The 23884-nt window shown below is 59.0% G+C and overlaps 1 protein-coding gene across 1 annotated transcript; it reads left to right on the top strand.

Annotated features, from left to right (window-relative positions):
• The first annotated feature begins 3420 nt into the window (after positions 1–3420).
• ARID3C (AT-rich interaction domain 3C) lies at positions 3421–22057 on the top strand. Its single transcript, XM_064404626.1, has 7 exons — positions 3421–3693; positions 15121–15193; positions 18731–18914; positions 19093–19337; positions 19628–19897; positions 20072–20161; positions 20984–22057. The coding sequence occupies exons 1-7, from the start codon at positions 3421–3423 to the stop codon at positions 21124–21126; spliced, it is 1278 nt and encodes a 425-aa protein (XP_064260696.1). The 3' UTR covers positions 21127–22057.
• The last annotated feature ends 1827 nt before the right edge of the window (positions 22058–23884 follow it).

The raw sequence follows: 23884 nt of genomic DNA, 5'->3' as shown, positions 1-23884 counted from the left end.
ACCTTGGTGTTGCCACTAGCTGGCCTGGGTGCTAAACTGACCCAAGCACCCCAACCCCTCTGCCTTGCAGAAGGGGAGCTTCCCCAAACACTTGGGCTCCTGTTGGGCCACAGAGAAGTCACCACGTCTGTCTCACCCCACCCAGCCCAGCTTTCAGTGTACAGGGGATAAAGCACAGCCCAGAGCAGAGGGTGCAGCACACTGGGGTGCAAGGCAGCAGCAGTGGGAGGGGAAGTTGGAACCATGTGGCATGGGGTCCTGTGCAATGAGTCCTGAGTGTCATGTGGCCCTGTGGATCCTTCTGAAATAGGGCCAAGTCTCATCTTCCCACTGGCAATTCAACAAGAGTGCCACTCTGACTGGCACTCAGAGGGGCTGGCAAGCACCAGGAGGTCCCTGCCTCTGCCGCAGCGGGATGGGATGGGCCAGTACAAGCTACAGCTGTCCAGCCCTGAAATAGGATGGCCGACAGCTAATTTATCTCCTGTGCAAAGATAAACAGCGCCTGGGGGCCCTGCAGGGTCGGGAGCTGCCCTGTGCTCCCAGGGAATGGTCTGATTTTTCCAGGAGAGCCTCCCTGGTGAGCATGGTGCACTATGTCACAGGCAGCTGAGGTGCCAGGAGCTTAAGGAGCCCTGAGAGTCACCGGAGCCGTGGCAGGACACAGGGTAGCTTCTCAGGAGATGTTCAAAGGGAAACTGGAGAGCACAGAAGCAGCAGCTTTTCCCCAGAGGAAAGTGTTGAAGGGGACAGAGCTGGGCCAGAGAGCCTGAGAGCAAAGTCAGCTCCTGCCATCAGCATGGCCAGTGGCTGTTTTTCCACAAGATGCTTCAAGGGCAGTCAGCATGACTTGGCTCATGCTGACTGTCCCTGGCCCCTGCAGGAGGTCATGGAGGGGACAGAGCTACCAGCCCTTACCACCCAACCTCTTGTCATCCCATGCCACCAAAAGCCAGTGGAGCATTAAGAAGTCTCAGTGACAAACTGCTCTGGCTGTGAGATGGAATCAAAGCCACTGCCCCTTGCGGACCAGTGTTGTGGGGCAATGCTGCTCCCCCAGGCATCCATGTAAATCCTAAGCTGCCGTGGCCAAAAAAAGCCCAAGAGCAGGTGCCTCCTTTGCCTCCTGGCTAAGTTGCCTCCATAGAGAAAGGTGTCAGGAAAATCTGGCAGACAGGCAGGTGGAGGGAGAATAAGGAAATGGGGGATGCTGCCAGCAGGCAGCACCCAAGGCAGAGAGGTGCCATGCTCTCACCTCATCTTACATCCTTGTCTGACATCTGGAGACACACTTGATGATACCCTGGTGCCACAGCTTACCCCACTGCAAGCAGGGACGCAGGGCAAGCCAGGAGCATTGAGCCACTCCAGTGAGAGAGACACATGGCTTTGTTCTACCCGTGCCAGAAAGCCTCTTTGGCATCCAGGCCACATTGCAATCTGAACCCTTCAGCCAGGGGCCAAGCACCCACAGCACCTGCCATAAAGATCCCTTCAAAGTCCCACACTGAGGGTCATGGGTCACACTGCTGTGGTACCCCAGCCCTTGAGGACAGAGCTCAGGGTTCAGCACTTGGAGCTTGCCCCAGGCACCCCTTTGTGCCTGCACATGGGTTGGCAGCGTGAGCACACACACCCACCTCCCCCAAAAAAGCACGTGTGCACACTCCTGCCCCTCCTACCCCCCCTCAACAGAGATTGCACAAACCAACAGGTGAACACACGAACCACACACACCCAAGTTCCCCACGGACACATATAGGACATTTATTATTGTCCCCAAGAGCAAACACACACGTGTGTGCACCCACTGCAGGCGCTCAGCCCCTCTGACAGCGCACATGGCTTTGCACACGTGTGTGCATGGTTACTGCTCCAGGTGATGGACACCCGAGCTCCACACGCAGACCCAGGGCGTACACACCCCTTAAACACCGGGCACACTCCTGTTGGTGTCTGGGGGCTCGCACACGTTCAGTGCACTCACTTCTCCCACTGTGCCAGGGGTGGTCAGACACCCCACACACACACACGTGTGGGGGAGGCTCATCCATCCCTCTGTAACACGCAGGCAATGAGCACACACACACACACACACACACATACACACACACACACGCACACATAGAGACACTCACCTTCTCCCAGCACACACACACACAGACAGCCCCCCTAAAAGGCATGCGATGCGTGCAGCACCCTCACACACCTCTCCCTCCTTCACACTCCCTTCTCCTCACACATCTGCGTGTGCACAGCCTGCACACTCTCCCATGCACTCCCCTCGTCCAGCACCCACACATGGGCACAGACCGGGGGTCTCCCAGCCCGCTGCGCCCCCGGCCCGGGTCCGGGAGCCCCGGTGGCCCCGCGCAGGGCGGCCCCGGGCCGGCTGGCGGCGGGGCGATCCCCCGGGGCTGCCGTAAGCCCGGCCCTCCCCGGGTGACTCCCTAGACGTGCGCTAGCAAATGGGAGCGGGGAGGGGTGTTGCTGTCTGACTGCCACTTGTTGCAAAAAAAAAAAAAAAAAAAAGGAAGAAAGAGAGAAAGAAAGAAAAGAGGGAAAAATCCCACCCACCCTCCCTCATCTGCTGCGGAATAAAAGAAATATCGGCGGGCGCGGCGCCATGTGAGCGGCGGGCCGGGGCCGGGACCGGGCGGAGCAGCCGGCCGTGCCCCCCGGGACGGCGGGGCGAGCCCCGGGCGGCGCTCGGAGCCGGCGGCATGGTGGAAAACCCCAGCCTGGCGGCCAAACCCGCCCTGGTGAGGGACGGAGCGGCCGGAGGGGCTCCGGCGACGCGGGGGTGCATGGCGGGAGCGGGGCAGGGACACCCGCGCTGGACAGGGAGCGGGATCGGGGTTCCCGGTGGGAGCGGGATGGGCGTCCCGAGAGGACGGGGAGCCCGGTGAGACCTTCCGGAGGGATCGGGACGGGGTCCCCGGCGGGGACGGGGCGGAGGGGGGGCTCGGTAGGAGAGGGTTCCCCGTCGGGGCGGATGACTCCGTTGGGACCGGGGAGGAAAGGGGTCCTCGGTAGGACGCGGTTCCCAGCGGGACTGGGGCGGGAGTCCCGCCACGACGTGGGTCCCCAGCGGGATGGAGGAAGGAGGCTCCTCGGGTCGGAGCCGGGGCGCGGGGCTGTGGTACCGGGTCCCCCGCGGGGCTGCGTGCCGGGGGTCCCGGCGGGGGAGCAAGCCCCTCCGGCGGCCGGAGCCGCGCCCGGCGCGGCGACTGTTCTGCGGGCAACTTTTGGGCAAGGCCCCCGGGAGCGGCGGGGAACAGCGGCTGGGGTGGGGGATGCTTCCTCCCGTCCCTCCTCCTCCGGCTCCGGAGGCAGCGCTGAGGCCGTGCCCTGTGCCCGCAGCCGGCCGCCCCGCCGCGGGGGCCGGGGGCGGCGGGGGGGCTGCGCTTGGCGGCGGTGATGGAGAGCCTGCAGCGGCAGCAGGCGGCCCGCCTGGCCCGCGGCCCCGACGGCGCTCCCCGACGGCCCCCGCTGGAGCCCGGCCCCGGGCCCGGGCCGCCGCCCGCCGCTCCCCGCCGCCGCCCGGCCTCCGGCCCGCGCCCGCCGCCGCCCGCTGCGGGGGAGGAGGAGGACGACGAGGAGGAGGAAGAGGAGGAGGAGGAAGAAGGGGAGCCCCGCGAGCCACCGCCACCGCCGCACCACGAATGGACCTACGAGGAGCAGTTCAAGCAGGTAAGGAGGCATCGCTGCCCCGGCAGCGGCTGCTCCCGGCAGGCATCCCCGGTGTCCCCGCCATGGTCCCCAAACTCGGGTTCAGCTTTCCCTTAATGGACAGCCCTTATGCCCCACACTGCTCCCAAAGCCTGTCTGCATCCCACCTGAAATGGGCAACACCACGCCCCAGCCCAGACGCACCCCGAGTAGATATCCCCCATATCCCCATTATTGATCCCACCCTAAAGAAACCCCACCGGGACTCACCCACTGCCCCCAAACCTCATCCTCCCCTAATGGGTACCCCCAAATGCTCCTCACTTCCCCTCTCCCCAGGCCCTCTCCCACTCTATAGGCATCATCATCATCCTATGTGCCCCCCATTTCCCTGCTACCAAACCCCATTTCAACCCTGCTTCATGACCCCACCTCCCCGGTGTCCCCTGTGCCTGTCCACAGGCCCTGCATTATGATAGAGTGTCCAATGTCCAGGCATCTCCCTGTGCCCACCCTGATCTGTGCTCCGTCCTGATGCTTTCCATAATGGGTAAAACAGGCTGACCCCTGTCCACAGGGGTTTTGCAGAGATGAAAAAGGGCAAGGGCTCTGGTGTGTGGTCACTCCAAAGAGCTGGCGAGCTGTGGAGCTGAGTTCTTGTGTCTCTGGAAGGGCCAGGGTGTATTACACTTGGTCAGTCAGCTCACTGATTTCTTTGTACTGGAGGAAGTAGCACGTACACCCTGTCCCCTCATTCCTGGTGGGCGTAGGGGAGATCCTTTTGTGCTGAGGACACGGGGAAAGGGCTTCAGGAGCTCATGTAAAGGATGGAAGAAAAGTCTCCCTGTATTTAATGCATGTGGATCTCACCTGAGCCGTGTTGTGCAAGCTCTGGTTTGCACACAGCGGGTGCCTCTGCATGCAAGGGTGTGGGCATGGAGCGCACAGCGCCAGGGCAGGTTTGTGCTCCCTGTGCGCTCAGCTTCCTTGTGCGGGAGAGAGGCACCGTGGGTGACAGGGAAAAGGTGGTGAGGGGATAGGACAGACAGAGATGTCCTCAAACAGCTGTTGTGTGGCTTTTTAGGACGGTACTCCTCAGAGACAGGAGGATGAAGGCACTTCGGTCTCATCCAGTTCTGGCAGGAGGGCAAGGGAACAACAGCAGCAGGAACCCAAACTTTTTGCTGCTGTGGGGGTGTGCTGCTGCCTTTTCTGTTTCAAATTGCTCAGCACGTTGTTATTTGGAGGGGCTCATCCCCTGCCTACAAGGAGACAGACAGGGCACGGCAGCACATGCCCCCCGGCTGTGCCCAGGGATGCTGCCAGAGCCTGACACTGCCTTGAAGCAGCACGGGAAGGGCCAGGGTGGCTGAACTGCACAGGCCAAACAGCTCGTCCGGGAAGTGTTACATTACACCCCGCTGCACAGAAAAAGGCTGACTGTCCGGTTCCCGGGGTCAGCCGGGAGGTGGGAAGCAGCTCCTCCCTCCCAGGGAGGCTAGGAAAGCATCCCCGGCATTTCTCGTCCTTCAGCCTCCCGCCCTGCCCCTGTCTGGGGCTGCCCGCGCTGCTTGTGCCGGGCAGGAATGTTGTGAATAGTGGGAGAGGGATGGCAGGAGAGGTTGGCGTGCAGGATAAATCCTGCCACAGCTTCCCAGGGTGAGAGCTGGCTCGTTTCTCTTTGGGTTTTTTCAACCCTGATTGGAAAAGTGATGGACCCCTCATCTGGAGACCCACACCTGTGTCTCCCACCTTGTGGTGTGTCCCAGCCCAGGGAACGACAGGATTTCCTTCTGCAGTTTGGAACAGGCTGCAGTGCCAGCTTGCTTTGGGGTCTGCAGGGTGGCTGTCACTCCTGTCCCTCCCCTGAGATCATGCAGGAGGGGACATACCCCTGCCTGGGAGGGACATGCCCCTGCTGGGTCCTCCCCAGGCTGCAGGGCTGTGGCTCGCCCAGCCTGGGGAACAGGTTCTCCTCTCTCTGCAGGGACTAACTGGGGAGGGTGGCTGTGCTTCAGCTTTTGGAGGTTTCCCAGGGGTTGGGCTGTTTTTCTGTCGGGGAGGTGGGGGGGCAGCATGTGTCTGCTGGAAAGCTCTGGGGCAGTGGCAGTGTGGTTGTGAGGGCCCTGGCGGTGGAGAGAGACCCTTGTGGTAGCCAGAACTGTATTTTCCACCAGGATTCTCTGCTTGAAACTGCCCAAACCATCATGCCATCATCCGGGGTGGGATTCAGGGTTTGTCCCTGCTCTCATCCTCCTGGACTGGGGGCACAGTTAAGTGAACAGAGACCACCAAATCCAGCCTGTTTGGCAGAAAGTGGACAGAGAGAGGCTTCTCCACCTCTCTGCAGTGGGGAGGATGCCTTGATGGGGGTGGGGTGGGAGGTTGGTGCAGGTCCAGCCGGGGAAGGGTTTCCACACAGCACAGTGGTGCTAAAAATGGGAGCAGAGGACGAGGTGGTTTCGGCAAAACCCACAGGGTTAACAGGCAAATGCTGCTTTGCATGGAGAAGCTTTTGGGGGAAATAGCCCACATGTATGCTGTAGTTTTATATGCTTCCTGAGGTGCTGGTTTGGGGAGGGGGGGCTGGTGAGACCTTTGCTCTGACTGGGAGGGCTGCTGCAGTGTTACGAGGCTGAGAGACCCCCTCACCCCTGCCTCTTGCATCAGCCCCCGGCGCCGGTTTATGTACATTGATAAGGACACATGGGTAGAGAGCTGGGCAAAGGTCTGGGAGGTCTCCACACCCAGGCCTGTCAGGCAGATCCAGCCCTGAGGTGGGGGGCACCAAGTGGGGTGTGATTATGCATTAGCCATGAACCCTAAGGGCTGGGATGCCTCCAGGTTTTAATTCTGTGGTGCTGCATTATGTTTGACTTGGAGGGCACGGGTGAGAGCCTGGCGTTTCTGGTGCCAAGCTCAGCTCATGAATTCAGCTTTCCCCCTAGGGAAACCATGCATACAGACAGGGATGGGTGCACTGGTTTCCTCCAAGTGATAGAAGAACAGCACCAGAACCCGGGGCTTTCTTCATTCCCTGGGGTGGGAGGGAGTCAAACATCTGGGCTTTGCCTCCAGCTCTCTGTTAGCAGAGTGTTTGCTGGCAGGAGGATGCCCTCCCTACCAGGGCCCCTCTGGCATGTTCGCAGCCATGTGTGACTGGGGGGATCAGGATCCTCTGAAGCTCCTTCCTCCCTTCCCAGGGAGGCAGGGGCTCAGACCCAGCCAGCCCTTTCGGAACTCCAGGGTGTCTGGTAGCCTGAGTGGTTAATTTGGGGGTGGCTGGTTTTGCCAGCAGCTGTTTGCCATTATCCTCAGCCTAACCCTGGAGTGGCTGTTCCTCCTGCCCTGCCTGTCCCTGATGCCAGGAGTTGCCTCTTGCACCCACCCACCTGTCCTTAACATGCATTTAGGAGGGCTTGCCAGCTGTAGTGTGTGCACTCACATCTCAGAGCCTGGAGGTGTGTGTGTCCCTGTAGAAAATGACCTTCTTGTGCCACAGAGGATCATCCCAAAATGAGTGGTGTGCATCCTCATACCTCTGTCCCCATTGTTTTCTCCTGTGCTGTTGTCGCTGGGGATGGAGGAAATAAGAGTCAGGAATGTTCAGGGAATGGAGGTGGCTGAAGAGGGGGACTCTGAGGAGAGGGTAGTGATCTCCATGCCACGGCCCTCTCCTCACCATCAGTGCATCTTCAACCTAAGGGCAGGAGCAAGGGCTCCCAGGGCTAAATTAGAGGGTCTCTGGTTACACTGCAGAGTCAGGGAGGGAGGAATGGACACAGTGTGTTTGCCCCTGTCCATGTCTGCCTGGAGACCTTTTTCCAGCAAACCTGTGAGCAGAGCTGTGCCCCTAATCTGGGACCACCTGCAGCGGGGAGGTGGCATCAGCAGCAAGGGTCAGTGTGCCAGTCCCTGGGGCACCAACAGCTGGGGCAACCCAGCAGTAGTGGAGGACAGGACAGGACAGGGGGGCTGCTGGGGAGTGGCTGGAAGGGCAGACAGAGGTGTTCTGGGGGGGTGTGTGCCCACAGACCAACCTGAGTGTGTGCATCTGTATAAATACACATGTTAGTGTGGGGGTACATGTGTGTATGTTGACCCATCTGAGTGCCAATGTGTGTAGCAGTCCTTGGGAGACCCAGTGTGTCTGTATGGATGCACAGGAGCATGCAGAGTGCGTGTGAACCCGTGGAAGTGCTGGAATGTGTTTATGGGTCCATATGAGCACGCAGGTGTGCATGGATCCATGTGGCTGTGGGTGTGTGTATGGCACAGTGTGTGTGTGTGCCCACACGAGTCTGAACACACCCGTGTGCATGTACAGGCACACGTGGGGTGTCCCAGTGTGTTTAGGCATCTGCATGCCCGTGCCAGTGTCACAGTCTTGGAATTGCATGGACCCACAGGTGCTTGAGGCAGGGTTTGAGGGCTAAATCCCCTCCCAAGGCTGCCTCTCACCCAGCCCGGTGCTGAGCAGTCCTGGTGGTGCCAGTCACCTGCTCCCATTGCTGCCCCCAGGGCACGTCCTGGCCCCACTGGAGTCTGTGGGGTGCTCAGCCTCAGAAGCTGCCACAACACTATCTTCCAAATGTGGGTCCAAAGGGTTTGGGAATGGGGCTCCAAAGAGGAGGTGTAAAAACTAGTTGAATGTGTGAGATTACCCTCACTGTGGAGGGGAGAGGAGCACCATCAGGAGCTCACTGAGGCTGCTTCCAGCTCCCTCCCCAGCTGCCTCCCTGAAATCAGATGCCTTTTGAGCCTTTGGGGAGGATGCACCCCTCATCAGCTTGGGCCTCCAATAATCCACTAATTGGGTTAATAATGGAGGTAAATCAGTGCTGCCAGGCAGCTGGGCAGGTCTGCAGCGGGGAGGTTGGATCTCAGGTGGTGGACTCTGGTCTCAAGGGGATGGATGGATGGATGGATGGATGGATGGATGGATGGATGGATGGATGGATGGATGTGCACAAGGATTGTGTGTGTATGTGAAGAGTGTGTAGGGATGCATTGAGTGTGGACAGGGTCTGTGCAGAGAGGGAACACATACAGGGGCTGTGTGAGTGTGCTTGCTGGGGCTGTTTGTCCAGGGTGAGGGTGCACAAGGAGAGCAGGCACACGTGTGTGCATCTGCAGAGCGAGCTGCAGTATGCATGAATGTGCAGGGGGTGAGCAGACTCTGCATGGGGGCTCTGGAAGCCTGCCCCTGGGGCACAGGGCACCCTCTGGAGATGCCTCTCTTGGTGAGGCTCTGTCTGTCATGGATCCAGAGCTTATGTCCCATGTGTCTGGGAAGGCATGAGTGAGAGCCAGGCCCAGATGCTCTTTCTGCTCAAGCACACAGCTCTTCCAGTAGCTGAGGCAGGGACTGGGGTTGCTTTCGCAGTGTGGTTTGGGGTGGCCACCAACCTTTCCTTCTGCATTGTCCCATCAAAGAAGTTGCAGGAAGGGGATCGGGCCAGAGGTGCATGGTGGGGAGGGGGCTGAACAGCCCGTGAACATCCCAGGCATGCACACAGCCCCCAGGGGTGCACCCCATACTCACACAGCCCCACAGCAGGTGTGTGCAGGCACAGACCCGATGTGTGCTAGGGCATGCCCTGTGTGCTCACCCGTACAAGAGCCATGGGGGTGCATGTGCGTGTCCCCTGGGGACACCTGGGCTGCTGCTGGTCATGGACAGGGTGCCGTGGCTCAGTCACCTGGTAAGGGAATGAAGGGGAAGGGTGTCTCACGGCTTCAGTCACCCATGGACGGATCAGGGGCGGGCAGGGGGGACCAGAATGGAGGGGGAGGCAGACAGGGAGAGGAAGGCGAGGATGGAGGGGGAGGCAGTGGCGTAGCAAGCGCCGATGGGTCAGGGAGGTTAACCCGAACAAATCCGCTCATTGACTCCCTGCCTGCTCAGCCATGAACGAGTAACAAGGGGCTGATCGCGGGGGACGCGCGTTCGCCGGGAGCCGGGACTGCCTCTCCCGTGCCACAGCCCCCAGACGGGACAAGGGACCACGAACTGTGCCCGTGGTGCCACCACAGAGCCATGGGCACCATTTCCTCTGGCTCCGGCCTGCGGGGGAGCCATGCCAGCGCTCCCTGCCTCAGTTTCCCCTCCTGCAGAAGGCTGGGGAGCCTGTGAGCGCCCCACGTCTCGCCGGGGCCGGGCTGTGGGTGGGGGGCTGCTGTCCCAAGGCCATTGCTTGCCAGCCAACCTTGCGCGGGGCCGGGTTAATGTTTGCAGCAGGCAGCCCTCCCGGGAGCGGCTGCGGCGGGAAGGGGGGTTTTAATGACCTGCCGGATCCGCCGCATTATCAGCGCTGATTAAACCTGCCTGCTCTATAAAGCGCCGTTAAATATTAAGCATGATGAAAGGCTTTGAGGGGGAAACGCAGCGCGGGGAGAGGTGCCCAGACAGAGGTGTCCGGCCACGCTGGTGGGGTGGCTGCTGAGGCTGGTGGTGTTGGGATGAGCGAGCACCCCGCACCCCTCAGGGCTGTGGGGTCAGGGGAGCAGTGTGCCCCCACGAGCCAGCGCTGCCGTCGAATGCAGCCGGCCGTCCCGGCAAAGCCGTCCCGTAACCATTAACTTATTAACAACTGGTGGAAGAGGCAAGTGGTGGCTTGCAAGGTCAGGGGGTGGTTTGTGCCTGGCGGGGAGTGAACTGCCCCCCAGCTCTGGCAGTGGGGATGGGGGGAGGGACCTGCAAACCCTTGGTTTGCTGGGTGTGCCCCGTGGCAGGGAAGACTCTTAAACTGTGGATACTGTTGGTATCCCTGAACCCCATTGTGCTCGGGGCTGTGCCTCAACTGGGAATGGCCAGATCCTGTGATTGTCTGCAGGGTAAACTGAGGCATGCCGGCAGGGCACAGGGGAGGGCACACCAGTGTCTGGGTGCTTGGTTGTGCACCAACCATCCTCCTCGGGAAGGATCTCAGAAGCAGCAGTGAGCTCCGGAGAGGTGCAATGACTCCAAAACAGTGCATCAGCAGTCAGCCACCCGTGGTGTGTGGCTGGGGGGTGCAGGGAGGTGAGCATTACCTGGGCGTGCTGCGTGAACACTGGCCAGATGGAAAAATTAGCAGAGTGGCTAATCAATGTGGGGATATTAAGCAGCTCAGGGCTGGGGGGTTTGCATGGTGGGGGGGAGCTGAGCAGGGTCTAGGATCGATAGAGCTCATATTAAGTGGATTAAATCCTGGCTGCTGATCTGAGCCCTCGCTGCCAGCAGGAGGTGGCAGCTGAGCAGGGACTGTGGGGGTCCCACTGAGATCACTTCTCTTGGCAGCAGGGCCCAGCGGGGACTGTGTGGGGACTCACCAGACCAGGGCAAGCTGAAGTGCCTGGTGGGTTGCTTAGCACCTCATCACATCCTTCCTCTGTCTGGTGTGTCAGGTAGCCTAAGGGGACCCAAGCTTCATCTCTAGAAGCCCTCCTGGCTCCGGGAAAATCATGTCCTGGGTACATGGGTGGTGTTAACAATGTTACTTAATCGTGGAGAGGAGGAGGAGGAGGAAGCACAAGGCCTATTCACGTCCTGTTAATAAAGCATGTTCGACCCACTGACCTTTAACCTGCCCGACAAGCCCCGTTATCCCCATCCCTTAAGGAATATAGATGTCGCCATGGCAATGGGATGACAGGAGGGAGCAGGTCCCAGAGCTGCACCCAGCGTGGGGTGTGGGATGAGGACACACTGAGCTAGTCCTGCACAAGCACCCAGGCCAGCCGTGCCAGGAGGAGGTGGGGTGCTGCTGGGGTGCCAAGCCAGTGGGTGGCCAAGCATGGACAGGTCCCCAAGGCTGGCAGAGCAGGGCTGCACTGCACACCAGCGGGATATTGATCCCGGGGCTTGACAGTTTAATACTTCCGTTTATAGAGGAATATAGTTACATCGATGGCGTTAAATGAGTTACTAATTATATCAATACAAACACGATTAAAAGGGTCCTTGCTCATAGGTCACCACAAGCAGGAGCCGCTGGTTGTGTTGCACAACTGCCCCTGAGCAAGGCTCAGACCACTGCTCCACGGTGCATGGCAGGGGATGCTCTGGGGCAGCATGTGCGCTGGGAGGTCAGGGGTGCCCATCCGTGTGGAGTGCCTGTCTGGGGTTGTGAATGAATGTATGGGACTGTATATCCCCTTCTGGAGTTCTGTGTTCCTGTTTGAGGCTCCGTGTGCCCGTCTGGGGTTGTATGTACAGGGTTTGTGTGTGCATATATGGGGTTGTGCATGTCTGTTTGTGCACGCCTCTATGGGGCTCCGTTTGCCCGTTTGGGGCTGTGCATGCCCAGCTGGGATTTATGTGTGCCTGTCAGGGTTGTGCATGCCTGTCTAGAGTCCTGTGTTCTGTTCTGGGGTTGTACATGCCCCTCCGGGGTTGTGAGTGCGTGCCCAGAATTGTGCATGTGTACATGGGGTTGTGAATGCCTGTCTGGTGTTGTGTGTTCCAGTCTTGGGCTGTGGGTGCACATACAGCAGTGTGCATGTTCCATCTGAGGCTGTGTGCATGCACATTTGGAGTGTGTGCCCATGATGTATGTATGGGGTTGTGGATGCTCCTGCAGTCTGATGTGTGCCCATGGAAGTCTGAGCACACATCAGACTACTGTGCACGCCCCTGGGAAGCTGTGCACTTCCAGACGTGGCTGTGTGTGCCTGTGTAGGGATTTGTGCCCCTGTGGACTGTGTGTGCATGTGCATCACAAGCTTTTGCATGCTCCTGTGATGTTCTACATGTACACCTTGCAAGGCTGTGCAGGATTGTACATGCCCATTCCACCTTCTGTGTGGCACTAGGGGGATCTGTGCCCCTGAACAGGGTTGTGCCTCTGCTTATGTGGAGCTGTGCAATGCCCACGAGGGGCGGTGCACACTCCCATGGGGTTGTGTGGACCCACACAAGGATGTGCATGCTTGTGGGGTTGTGCAAGCCCAGGTGTATTGTGCATGCCTGTGTGGGGTTGTATATGCTCACATGGGCTTGTGCACCCCCACGTGGGATTGTGGCAGCCCATGTGGGGTTATGCACACCCAGGTGAGGCTTGTGTCCTTGCACAGTGACTGTGTGTGACCCCAGAGACCTCTTCTCCAGCCTGGGCATCCCCAAATCTCATGGAACAGCCCGTGCATCCCAGGCGTACCCAGGGGCCATGCCGGCCTGTCCCCAGTTACTCAGCTCCGCTCTCATCTCCACTTAAAAGCTGACCTTTGCTCCCCGTTTGATGTAATGTGTTTTTGCATCTCAGTGCCCCACAGATAAAAGGTTAGAGGTTAATAAACAGTGGAAAAATAGAACCTGGCCCTTGGAGGTCACACCTGTTTTGGGGGCTGGAGTTAGTAGCAGCCCGCTCTAGGTGGGATCCTGCCTAAATCCATGGGAGGAGAAACACGAGTGGCACCCAGGGCAGAGGTGTGTGGGTGCTGAAGCCCATCCACTAGGTGACCCTTGGGAAGGCCATGGCTTCACCTTGCAGTGGGATGAGTGGTAGTTGCCAGTTCTGGGTGTTTGCCCCTGCCTTGATAAGTCAGGTGTCAGGGGATGTCAAAGCACTTGGTGTGGAGGCCTTTCAGAGGCAAGGACAGGCAGGAAAATGCAGGCAAAGCCTGGCTGACACAGCCTTCCTGGGGCAGAAATCAAAGCAGCCTCCTGGAGCTCTGCTCAGAGCCTGACCTAGTTACTGTAATCAATGGTTCGGGGACCTCCTGGAAAAGAGCAGGCGATGGGGAGGGGGCACAGAGCGAGGCAGGGAACACTGCGGTGGAGAGGGACACAATGCTGGCACCCAGAGGTCAGGGCACTCCAAGAGCACCCAGCTGCAAGGAGGGGAGAGGTACGTGGGATCCAGAGAGCAGGGAAGCAGTGCAGAAGGAGCTGCATGGAGCCAGGCAGTCAGCACCTGTGGGTAGGGTGAGAGCCTGGCAGCTGCACCCCTGGACAAAGTTAGGGACAGGCAGTTAGCACCGATCTGTCCCTGACAAGGGACAGGCAGCTGGCAGCTGAGACAAGGGACTGTGTTAGGTGTGTCTGTTCAGTGGTGGGAACCGTGGGTCTGTAGAAGCATTCTCACATCCCCGTAGGTCCCCACATTCCCCTATCCCTACATCCCACATCTCCATGTCCCCAAAGTCTTTACACTCCACATCCTGCATTCCCATGACCCTGTATGCATGTGTCCCCATTGCATCCCTGCACCACCCCATCCCCGTGTCCCCTGAGTCTCTGCAGACCCCCATCCTACATTCCCGTATCTCTGAATTCATGTGTCCCCATGGCATCCACCCCCATCCCCACAGAGCCGTGTGCCTGCAGCCTGACGACCCTTAAGCACAGCTCCCTTTATCTGTCTGGTGAATGATGTTCTGTGTGGAGCGGGGGTGTGCTCCCTTTCTATTGTTTTTTAACGGCCTTTCCCAGCACAATTGTTTTTTAAACGACTCTATTTTGTGCCTGACTTTGTTTTCCAGCTTGCATTTCTTTGTATACGTTTTGGAAATCCATTCTGGACTGCTGAGTTTTGTTTCTTTTCAATGGCTTTAAATTCTTGCCGGGCTTGCTGGGAGGAATTGGTGTCTATAGTGTCTTCGATTGGTGCTAATTTTTCCTTCATGTGCTCTGACTTTTACTGCTGGGCCATCGATCTGGCAGGCTCCAATTTGTCATGGTCACTCAGGCGCTGTGCTGGAATCAGGCGAGCCCAGCTCTCACAGGAGCCGGCACTTGGTGTCCCTGGCAGGGGCTGCACTCGCCTCCCCTGTGCTGTCCCTCAGCCCAGGCTGTGTCCGTGTGTCCAGACCATCCAGCACACATAAGCAGCCTCACAGCCACGTTTGTGCTGTGCAGTCCTGGGCACATGGCAGCACCGACACTTGCAGCTCCCTTGGTGGTACCCAGTGGCATGGTCGAGCCAACTTTCCTTCCCCAGGATGGGATCATGCCCCACTGTTCAGGTGGGCCTGTCTCCCTGTGAGGAATGAGGGGCTGGTGACGATGCTGATCCCATGCTGGGACTTGGGGAACACCAGTGCTCAGCAGTGCCAGAGCAGAGCAGAGGATCCTGATCCCACGGTCCTGTCTGGGGCTTTGGGTTTGCTGATGCCTCCGGGGTGTGATTCTTGCATCTAAGAGGACGAGGGGCAGGACAAACTGAGGCACAGACGCAGCGACTCTGCAGCAAATATTCAAAATAGTCAGTGGTCTGTAGGGAGGCCATGCCAGACCTGAGGCACAGGGAGAGCCCACACGCAGGCAGAGGATGTGTCAGGGGATTCTGTTAGTGGTGCACAGAGAGCCTCTTGTGGCTGGCAGAGCAGGCAGGTGGGGCCAGGGGTGATGCCAGGGGTGATGCCAGGTTCTGGCACAGGCAGTGTTCGGCTCCAGGCACTGCTCCTCTCCCCATTCTCACCTGCATGTGCTGGAAGCACTGACCCCTCTCTCTCTCCTACCTCCAGCTCTATGAACTGGATGAGGACCCGAAACGCAAGGAGTTCCTGGATGACCTCTTTGGCTTCATGCAGAAGAGAGGTAAAGGTGGGTGGCTGGGGTGGGTGCCACTGCCACCCCTGCATCAGCTGCTGGTGGGGGGCTCACGGTGTGTTGTTCTCAGCCTCTGAGCTGCTCCAGGTCTCTGCAAATCCCTCAGGCAGGTCCTGTGGTGCTCCCCCTGAGTCCCCCCAAGGTGGGGCAGCTGTTGTTGAGGATATCCCATGCCCATTATCGATGCCCAGCAGGGATGCCCGCTGGAAACACCTGGTGGGGACGTCCATTAACATACCCCTTGGTGACAAGCATTAGCAACACTCATTAATTATGCCCATTAGCAGTTTTCAGGACTTAGGGATGCCGGGTGGGAATGCCCTTGGCAGTGCCTGGTGAAGATGCCCACCTTCAGCACCTCTCAGCGATGCCGACAATTTGCGGAGCAGCGCCGGGCACCCAGGGGTTAAGGGCTCACCAGCCAACCCATCCTCATCGGAAATCTTTGCTATCGGCATGGGGAGCCGAGCCGGCTCCCGGGGACTCGATAAATGCTTTAACCTTCGCCCTCCCCGGCCGGGGCTGCGACAATTAAAAGTTGCCGAGCGCGGGCGTGTGGCCGGCCGTATTAATTAGAGCCTTTTGCTGGTGTGTGGATTAATGAACAAGCCGCTCGATAGCCAGTAAACCCCAGGCAGAGGTTAATGCCGAGCTAATTAACGGGGAAAGGCTGAGGGGGGTGCAGGAGCTTTGGGGCTGGCTGTGCATGGGGTGAGGGAGGGCAGAGGGGGCAGTCGCCCGCATGCCCTGCCCATTGGAAGGCTGGTGAGGGTCCCCACCTGGCTGTGGGGCTGCACAGATTGACTTTTGGGCTGGGCCGGGACACCACAAACTTGTTGCAGTCACGGGTGTGTGGTGAGTGGGTAGCACGGCCAGAGGGCTCAGGCTGGGGACAGCTGTAGGCTGTGGATGGGCTGGGTACTGCCCCATGGGTGGCCCCTGGCCCTGGTGCAGAGTTGTGGGGAGCGAGTGGGAGCATCAGCACTGCCTCGGCCCTCCAGCATTCATCAGCTACAAGATTCATGGGCTGTTCTGCAGCTTCATTATCTCTCTCTCCAGAGCTAATTAACTCCCTCGCTATTGGGGCCGGGGCTAATTAAGTAAGTGCCTGCTGGTGTGGGGAGGAGGGAGGGAGCCTGATGCTTCCCTGACAGTGCTGCTCCACATCCCTCTGTGTCTGGATGTCCCACTCCTGTGCCCTCCATCCCTTCTGTCCTGCTGCCCCTCTGAGTGGGTGCCATCCCTCTGGGGAGGGCAGGCAGGGTGTGGGTGCATGGGTACAGGTGTGCAGGGGTTGGTGTGCATGAACCTTTTGGAGGACACAGGGATTTTGGACTGGGGTACCAAAGAGAAAGGGGACAGAAGGGTTGAGGGGCAAGGACAGCATCCCAGGGGTCATCAAGAGCTGGGTAAGAAGCAGCACCCAAGAACCACTGCAGGTGCAGCTGGGGCACCTAGAGGTGCATGGGCAGGGGGCTGTGACATCCAGGCTGTGTCCCCAAGGTCTCCAGGAGGGATTGATGTCCACAGAGTGAGCCCTGCTGAAAGGGACTGCATTCCCCCTGCTGTGTGTCAGGACAGTATCAGCACTGACATTTGTCAGCAGAGTAGAAAATTTGTAGGGCTGAAAAATGGGTTGCGGGGGCCACCCCATGGCATGAGGGCACAGCTGGTCCTGGTGGCTCCTGGAGGCAATGCCGCCACCACCACCATCAGACATGGGGTACAGGCAGTGGGACAGCTCATGGCCATGCCCCAGCTTCTGTGGCACCTCAAAGGCAGTGATCAGGGACAGAAGGGGGCTATTTCTGCATTTGCTTGCTGGGGTACCCCCCCCACCCCATTTCACCCCCAAGCTGAGTGTCCTGCTGATAACACGGGGCTATTAATCAATCAAGGCGCTAATTGCAGCACCACGATGGCTGCATCACCTCCCTGGGCCTTTGTGCCCTTCACCCTGGCTGGGGCTGGGGCCATCAGTCTGTGGGGATGCAGACAGGTGCCTTTGTCAGTGGGACAGGCATTGGCCACACACCCCACGCAGCCCTGAGATTGTTGGTGAGGCACTTTTGTAAGCCATCAAAGCTAGAGATGGGAGAGGAGAAGAGAAATCCATGGGCCATTGGCTGGGGGCTGAGACCCTGAAAACTCATTGTTTGGGGGGGCCTTCAAACTGGCCCCCCCGAGGTGATGGGTCTTGTGCCAGCAGCCCCGAGCAGGGCTGGTGAGCTGCTGACAGCAGATGTCAAGTCAATATCTCTGCCTTTCTCCCAGGAGGATAAACTCTTCTCCCCCTTCTCGACCTGGTGAACAACACAGACACACACACAAAAAAAAAGTTAAATGAACTCAGTAAAAGAATAAAAAGAGCTCATTTTTCAGGCTTATGTGAAGAAGCCAAGCCAATATCAGGGCCATAAATTAGGGATGCTGGAGGATGGCGGTGAATGACGGCTTCGTTTGAGGGGCGAAGCGCAGTCGTGACAGCCTCCCTCGGCCAAATGGATGGCTTTCCAATACTGCCTGTGCCCCGCCACCTTACAGGAGGAATAAATATGGGGTGGAATGGCACAGCATGGGACAGGGTGGGATGGGATGTGATGCTTGTGCCTCCTGTGCCCAGCTTCCAGCAAATGCCCACACCGTCGTCCCAAGGAGGCATGGAGCACAGCAAGGCTGTGAGGTTATTTGGGGGTGCTGAGAAAGCGGGGAAGGGTTTTTAGCCAGACTTGGTGGCTGTGGAGACCATGCTGATCTATACTGGGCTCTTAGAACCCTGGTGAACCCATGTTCCCTTGCCCCATAGCCTCATAGAGGAGGGTGATGGTCAGGGTCTCTGCTGAGAACAGTTGAAGAGGATTTGGAGTCAGGTTTCTTGAAGCAGGGTACTACAGCCCTTTAAGCAAACTTCTGGGGCCATCTGTAGGGTTAAGAGTTTTTTTCAGGAACTCTTTGAAAGAGTCTGGAGCTGGAAGAGAAAACCTCTCCATAGAGAGATGGTAGGGTGAGTCATCCCAGAAGGGTTGTGGGGGTCATCCCTCTTCACAAAGGTTATAGGATGGGTCCCTTTTTAAAGTGTAGATGGAGTCTCTCTTTATGGGGCTCTGAAAGAGCATTACAGAGCGAATCATTCTAGGATGCTCTGAGAGATTTCATAGATTGGTGCTGTACAGATAGCTCTGAGAATTGTAGGGAGACAACCTTATCTAAGGGTGTCTGGAGGGGGTGCTTTGCCCATCCCACTGTGGCTCCATCTCCCAGATGAGAGCATACCCAGCCACACTGACAGCTCCACCAAAGGTGACCCTCTGCCAGCATGCTGGGGTCTCCCCTGCTTTTTGTCACAGTGCCACTCTCCCAGGCACCCTGGGGTCCTACCTGCACCCATGGGTGCTCACGTGGGCATGGAGAGGTGTGACTCCCATTGTGGCAGTGGGGGGAGGCTGGGGGCTGTGATCCCAGGCACAAAGGTTCCCTGTGGGCAGCCCCCCACAGCCCCTTCTGTCTCCTGTGTGCCTCCGGAAGGAACACCAGTGAACCGCATCCCCATCATGGCCAAGCAAGTGCTGGACCTGTACACACTGTACCAGCTGGTGACAGACAAGGGTGGCCTGGTCGAAGTCATCAACAAGAAGATCTGGCGGGAGATCACCAAGGGCCTCAACCTACCTACCTCCATCACCAGTGCTGCCTTCACCCTCCGCACACAGTGAGTGCCTGGCGGCATGGAAGGTGGGGGACACCTCTCCTGGGACACCCGCTGGCTCAGATGTTCCAGAGCCCTGGCAGGGTCTGAAATGGGGTACCACAAAAGTGGTTGGAGGGCTCTGCTCCTTCCCAAGGGCTCTGGCTGGGAGGTGCATGACTGTGGCTCTCTCTCCGTGCAGATACATGAAGTACCTGTATCCCTACGAATGTGAGAAGCGGGCGCTCAGCTCTCCCGGAGAGCTCCAAGCTGCCATCGACAGCAACCGTCGGGAGGGGCGGAGGCAGACTTTCGGCACTGCACTCTTCAACTACTCGCCAGCCAGCACCCCAACCCTGCTGGGCACCCCCAAAATGCCTCTGCCAGCTCTTAGTATCTCCACTCACAGCTGTGGCCAGCTCAGCCAAGTGCACAGCGTTAAGAAAGGTGGGTGAGGATCCCGTCTTTCCAGAGATGGACACTGCTCCACAGCAGGGATGTTTCCCTGTCTGCTCTTGCCCTTTTTGCTTTGGGAAAATAGGAACCATGTTGTTCTTTTAGTCCCTTTCAGAGAGTGAAACAAGTGTACTTTCTCTGGCTTCAGAGAAGGACCAAGCCCAGATGTTGGGAGTGGTGGCCTGCCCTGTCCCATTGCTGGTGGGGTGGAGTTGGCACCGCTGGTGATGGTGAGGTGGGGTGGTGATGAGGGACCCACAGAGCTCTCTTGGTCATTGCAGAGGATGGAATGCTGGCAGCATCAGTGCCGGGGCGCATTGCTATCCCGGTGGGACTGGCCAGCCACCATCTCACAGCAGCCCAAGCAGCAGCTGCCTCACAGGCAGCGGTGCTGGAGCAGCTGCGGGAGAAGCTGGAGACAGGGGAGCCCCCAGAGAAGAAGGTGGCCCTGACAGCGGAGGAGCAGCAGCGGCTGGTGCAGCACGCGCTTCAGCACAACCTCCTGGCCATGGCCTCCCAGTTCCCCATGAACATCAAGATCTCCAACCGAGGTAAGGAGATGCAACACCTTGGTCATCCCTTTCTCTGGCACCCGAGGTGGGAGCAGCAGCAGCCACTGGAGAGGAGTCTGGATGCCCGGAGGGACTGCGTCCCGGCTTATCTGTCTCGGACAGGTTCTTGTTTCTGTTTCGCTTAACACTCATATTGGTATTTCCTTTCCCCAGATGACAGACAGGAGACCGCATTGAACCTGTCCACCAACAGCATTAGCAGTATCAACATGTCAATAGAAATAAATGGAGTTGTCTACACAGGTAAATAGAAGGGCCGCTTGGCCCGTGTAATTGCGGCCGGGAAATCCAATAACTTATAGCCACTGCCTGGCCAGCAAGTCCTTCCTTCAATCTGATGTCTTTACTATAAAATCCATCGTAATGAAGTGGCAGGGCTTGGGGAGAGGGGGCAGGAGGAGGAGGGGGTTGACAAGGATGGAAATTGGCCCAAAGCAGGTGCTAGCAATGAAGGGCTAAAGTGGGGGGTGAATAGATGGACAGATGGACAGACTCTGGCTGAGAAGTGACCCTGGACCTAAGGTCATTCCACACCCCAGGGTCCCGAAGGCAGGGCTTGGATTTGGGGTCAGCCCAATGCTTGTGTGCCCAGAGGGTCTCTGGCTGGGTGTGGGGCTTGGCTGATTGCAGAGTATGGTGCAGGGAAAGATGTTGGGGTGCTTTGGTGGAGCAGAGGATCCTTTGGGGTGCCAATGTGCACCAGCCTGGCTAAGCAGCCCATGCCCCCCAGATCCCCATTCCATGCCCCCCAGATCCATGCCTGTCCTGCTGAGACACCCCACAATTAAAATCAATGGCTTTGCCTTCAGAACTTAAATATTTAATGAGTGGGAAAGGTCATGGCTAAGCCTCATGTGGGGGCTGCCAGCCAAATGTGCCCTGGGCTACCCCACAAGCTGCCCCACTCAGGCAAGGATGACTGGGTTGGGGGAGACACCACAAGTGATGACAGGGGGCTGAAGCCCCCATGAGTCTTGGTCCCACACTCCCCAGCCTGGCTGCTGGGAGCCAGGTGAGTCGATCTAAGCCTGGGATTGCCCTAACCTGCTTGTTCTTGTCCCCCAGGTGTCCTGTTCGCCCGCCGGCCCTCAGCCACCCTGGCACCTGGTGGAGGGAGCACCCAGACCCGTCCAAACCCCATGTCTGCCCCAAACCCCCTGCTCCCAGCCTCCTCTCAAAGCCACACTCCCACTAGCACCTCGCCGTAAGGCAGATGTACCCCTACCCTGAAAGCAGCTGGGGGTGCCCAGAGTCTGGGGGGCTGAGCCGTGGGACCCAGCTGGGCCACCAGGGTGGGATGGGGGACCCAAAGGTGCCTCTTGCTGCAATACTGAGCTGTGTCCATGCAAGGCTGTGAACACCCACGCGGGCCCTTTTGTCCCTTATCCCCACGCGTGCCCTCTGACACACACACACACACACACACACACACACACACACACACACACACACACATTCCTTCCCAAGGCAACACCCCCAGGTGACCCCCCCATACATCTCCTGCTGCCCTGATGCCTGGGGGACCCCCAGGACCTGCATGCTGCATCCCCTACATCCTGCAGCCCCTAACCCACCTCGATGCACGCACTGCTGCCCCTGTACATGCCTCAATGCATACACTGTATCCCCTGCACACGCCCCTGGTGCCCACACTGCCTCTCCATACACACCCTCCGTGCAGGCACTGCAGGCACGATATGCTGCAGCCCCTATAAATTGTAGCCCCTGTACGCTGCAGCCCCGATATATACACTGCACCCCCTACCCACTGCAGACGCCCCTACCCAGTCCTCCTGCGCTGCCTGGGCTTGCTGTCCCTGCCCTGAGACACCCCCAGGGTGGTGGCATCTCAGCCCCCCAGGTCCTCAGCTCAGGGGGATCACCCTGGGGGGGGCAAATAATGGGGATATTGGTGGGAATGGTGGGGGTGAAGCTTATTGGGGTGTGGCCGGGGTTGGGGGTTTATGTCGGGGTGGGGCTTGTTGGTGAGGGGAGGGCAGGGTTGTCCAGCAGAGCCCCCCCACTACCAAAGACTGCCTGGGTGCCAAGGTCCCCAGATGGGTGACAGGGAGAAGAGGGCACTCCGAACTACCTCGATGGGGCTGGGCGGGCGCCTCCTCCAGCCGCGCGTGCCCCAGGGTGCCAAAGCAGGCGAGCGCGGCGCGACGCTCGCCCCTACCTCAGCGCGGGGCTCGGCGGCGCTGGCCTGCTCCCCGCACTCCCACCGCGGCTGCCACTCCGTGTATCTATTAAAGGAAACAAACTCCTGAACCAAACCGCTGCTGGGGGTTGTGTGCAGGGCATGGTGCCATCCACCGAGCTCCAGGGCGCAGTTGGGAGGTGCAGGACACCCCGACAGCCTGGGGTGCCGTCTGTGGGGCCTGAGGTTTCACAGCCCACCTCATGCGTGCCTCCAGCTCAGCTTCTGGGAGCTCTGAGTTGTAAACAGGTGCCCTATGGCCTCACACACATGGGCTGGATCAGACAGGGCACCAACTCCCGCTGTGCCAGCCAGGCTGTGGGGCTTGCACCCATGAGCCCCCAGCGGCAGTTCACCCACGGGTAGGGATCCCATTAGGCTGCCCTGTGCCAGGAAAGAAGACATGACACTGGAGCTGCTGAGACCATGTCCGTGGGGCTGTCAGGTTGGACCTGGTGAGATGCCAGCAGTGATGCGCCAGCCTGGCACCCAAGCAGTGCTCACAGAGACACAGGTGACCAGGGTGGAGCTGGGGGTCACACATACATGTGGGTGGTCACTTGTGCTCCCTTGTACAAACTCAGATGCACATACACTCGGGCTCACACATGGGCTTCCACACGTGTGCAGCCACCTGTACATTTGAAGAGGGCACAGGGGACTCCCGTGGGGACAGGCACTCCGGCCAGAGACAACCACGAAGACAGGTCCCTGGCACCCAAGAGGACAGAAACTCCTCTTTGGGTTCCCCCCTGAGGCCAGACTCGGACCCCTGGGAACACACAGCATCCCGGGGACAGCCGCAGGTCCTTAGGTACAGCCCCAACTCAGCCCCTGGGGGACAGCCCCCAGTTCTCCGGGAACAGCCCCCAGTCCTCCGGGAACAGCCCCAGCCCCTCGGGAACAGCCCCAACCCCATGCCCCCGACATTCCCAGGGCAAGGATACACCTCCAGCCCGGACCCCTGAGCCCACCCGGGGAGCGGTGTCGCTGTCCAGGGTGCTGCAGCACCGCCGCCCGCCCGGATCAGCCTCGGGACACGGGGATGACACGGAGGATCGGGATGTCACGCTGGAAATGTGTTGAGGGCATGGGGGTGACACAGAAGCCTGCAGAGGACCGGTGGTCTGGCAGGTCCTCCCTGTGTTCTGGCCACCGGGCATGGAGGAAGGTTCATGAACAAGGGGTGTGTGTGTGTGCATGTGTGGGGGGGTTGTTTGTGAGTGTGCCAAGCAGAGCTGGAGGGGGATTGATGCAGCCTTAATTGGGGCCTCGTGTCCCTTTGCACTGCTGGGAAGTGCTGGCCACAGCTCATCGAGCACCGCAGCCCCAGGGAGCCGGCAGGGCACATGTGGGCCCGCATCCCCACTCATTACCGAGCTCAGAGGGTGATGTGTGTTTCCGTGCTCCCTGGGGAGCTCGGGGACACAGCTGCTGTCACCTGAGTAACCAGCCGAGATTGATGCCTGCCTCCCCATGTCCTGCAGGGACTGTAATTGAGCAGGAGAGAGAAGGTGGAGGATGAGGGGACAATCCAGCCCAGCCGACGGAACACTGAATCCAGCTGCAGCGCTGGGCCGGGAGCAAGTGGTTGAATCAGTGTGTCCCTGCAGGCTCCAGGGATGGGATGTGGCCAAAAGCCTGCTCTCATTCCCAGGGAGCAGGGAACAGGCTCCATGCGCTGGGCTGTGGGCAATCAGTGCTGTAGCTGCAGCCCCATTCCAAGTCTTGCAACCTGGATGGAACTCTAAAGGGTGGATAGGGAC

The sequence above is a fragment of the Passer domesticus genome, chromosome Z (genome assembly GCF_036417665.1).
Source record: "Passer domesticus isolate bPasDom1 chromosome Z, bPasDom1.hap1, whole genome shotgun sequence".
Classification (NCBI taxonomy): domain Eukaryota; kingdom Metazoa; phylum Chordata; class Aves; order Passeriformes; family Passeridae; genus Passer; species Passer domesticus.
This window is presented reverse-complemented; position numbering and strand designations above follow the sequence as displayed.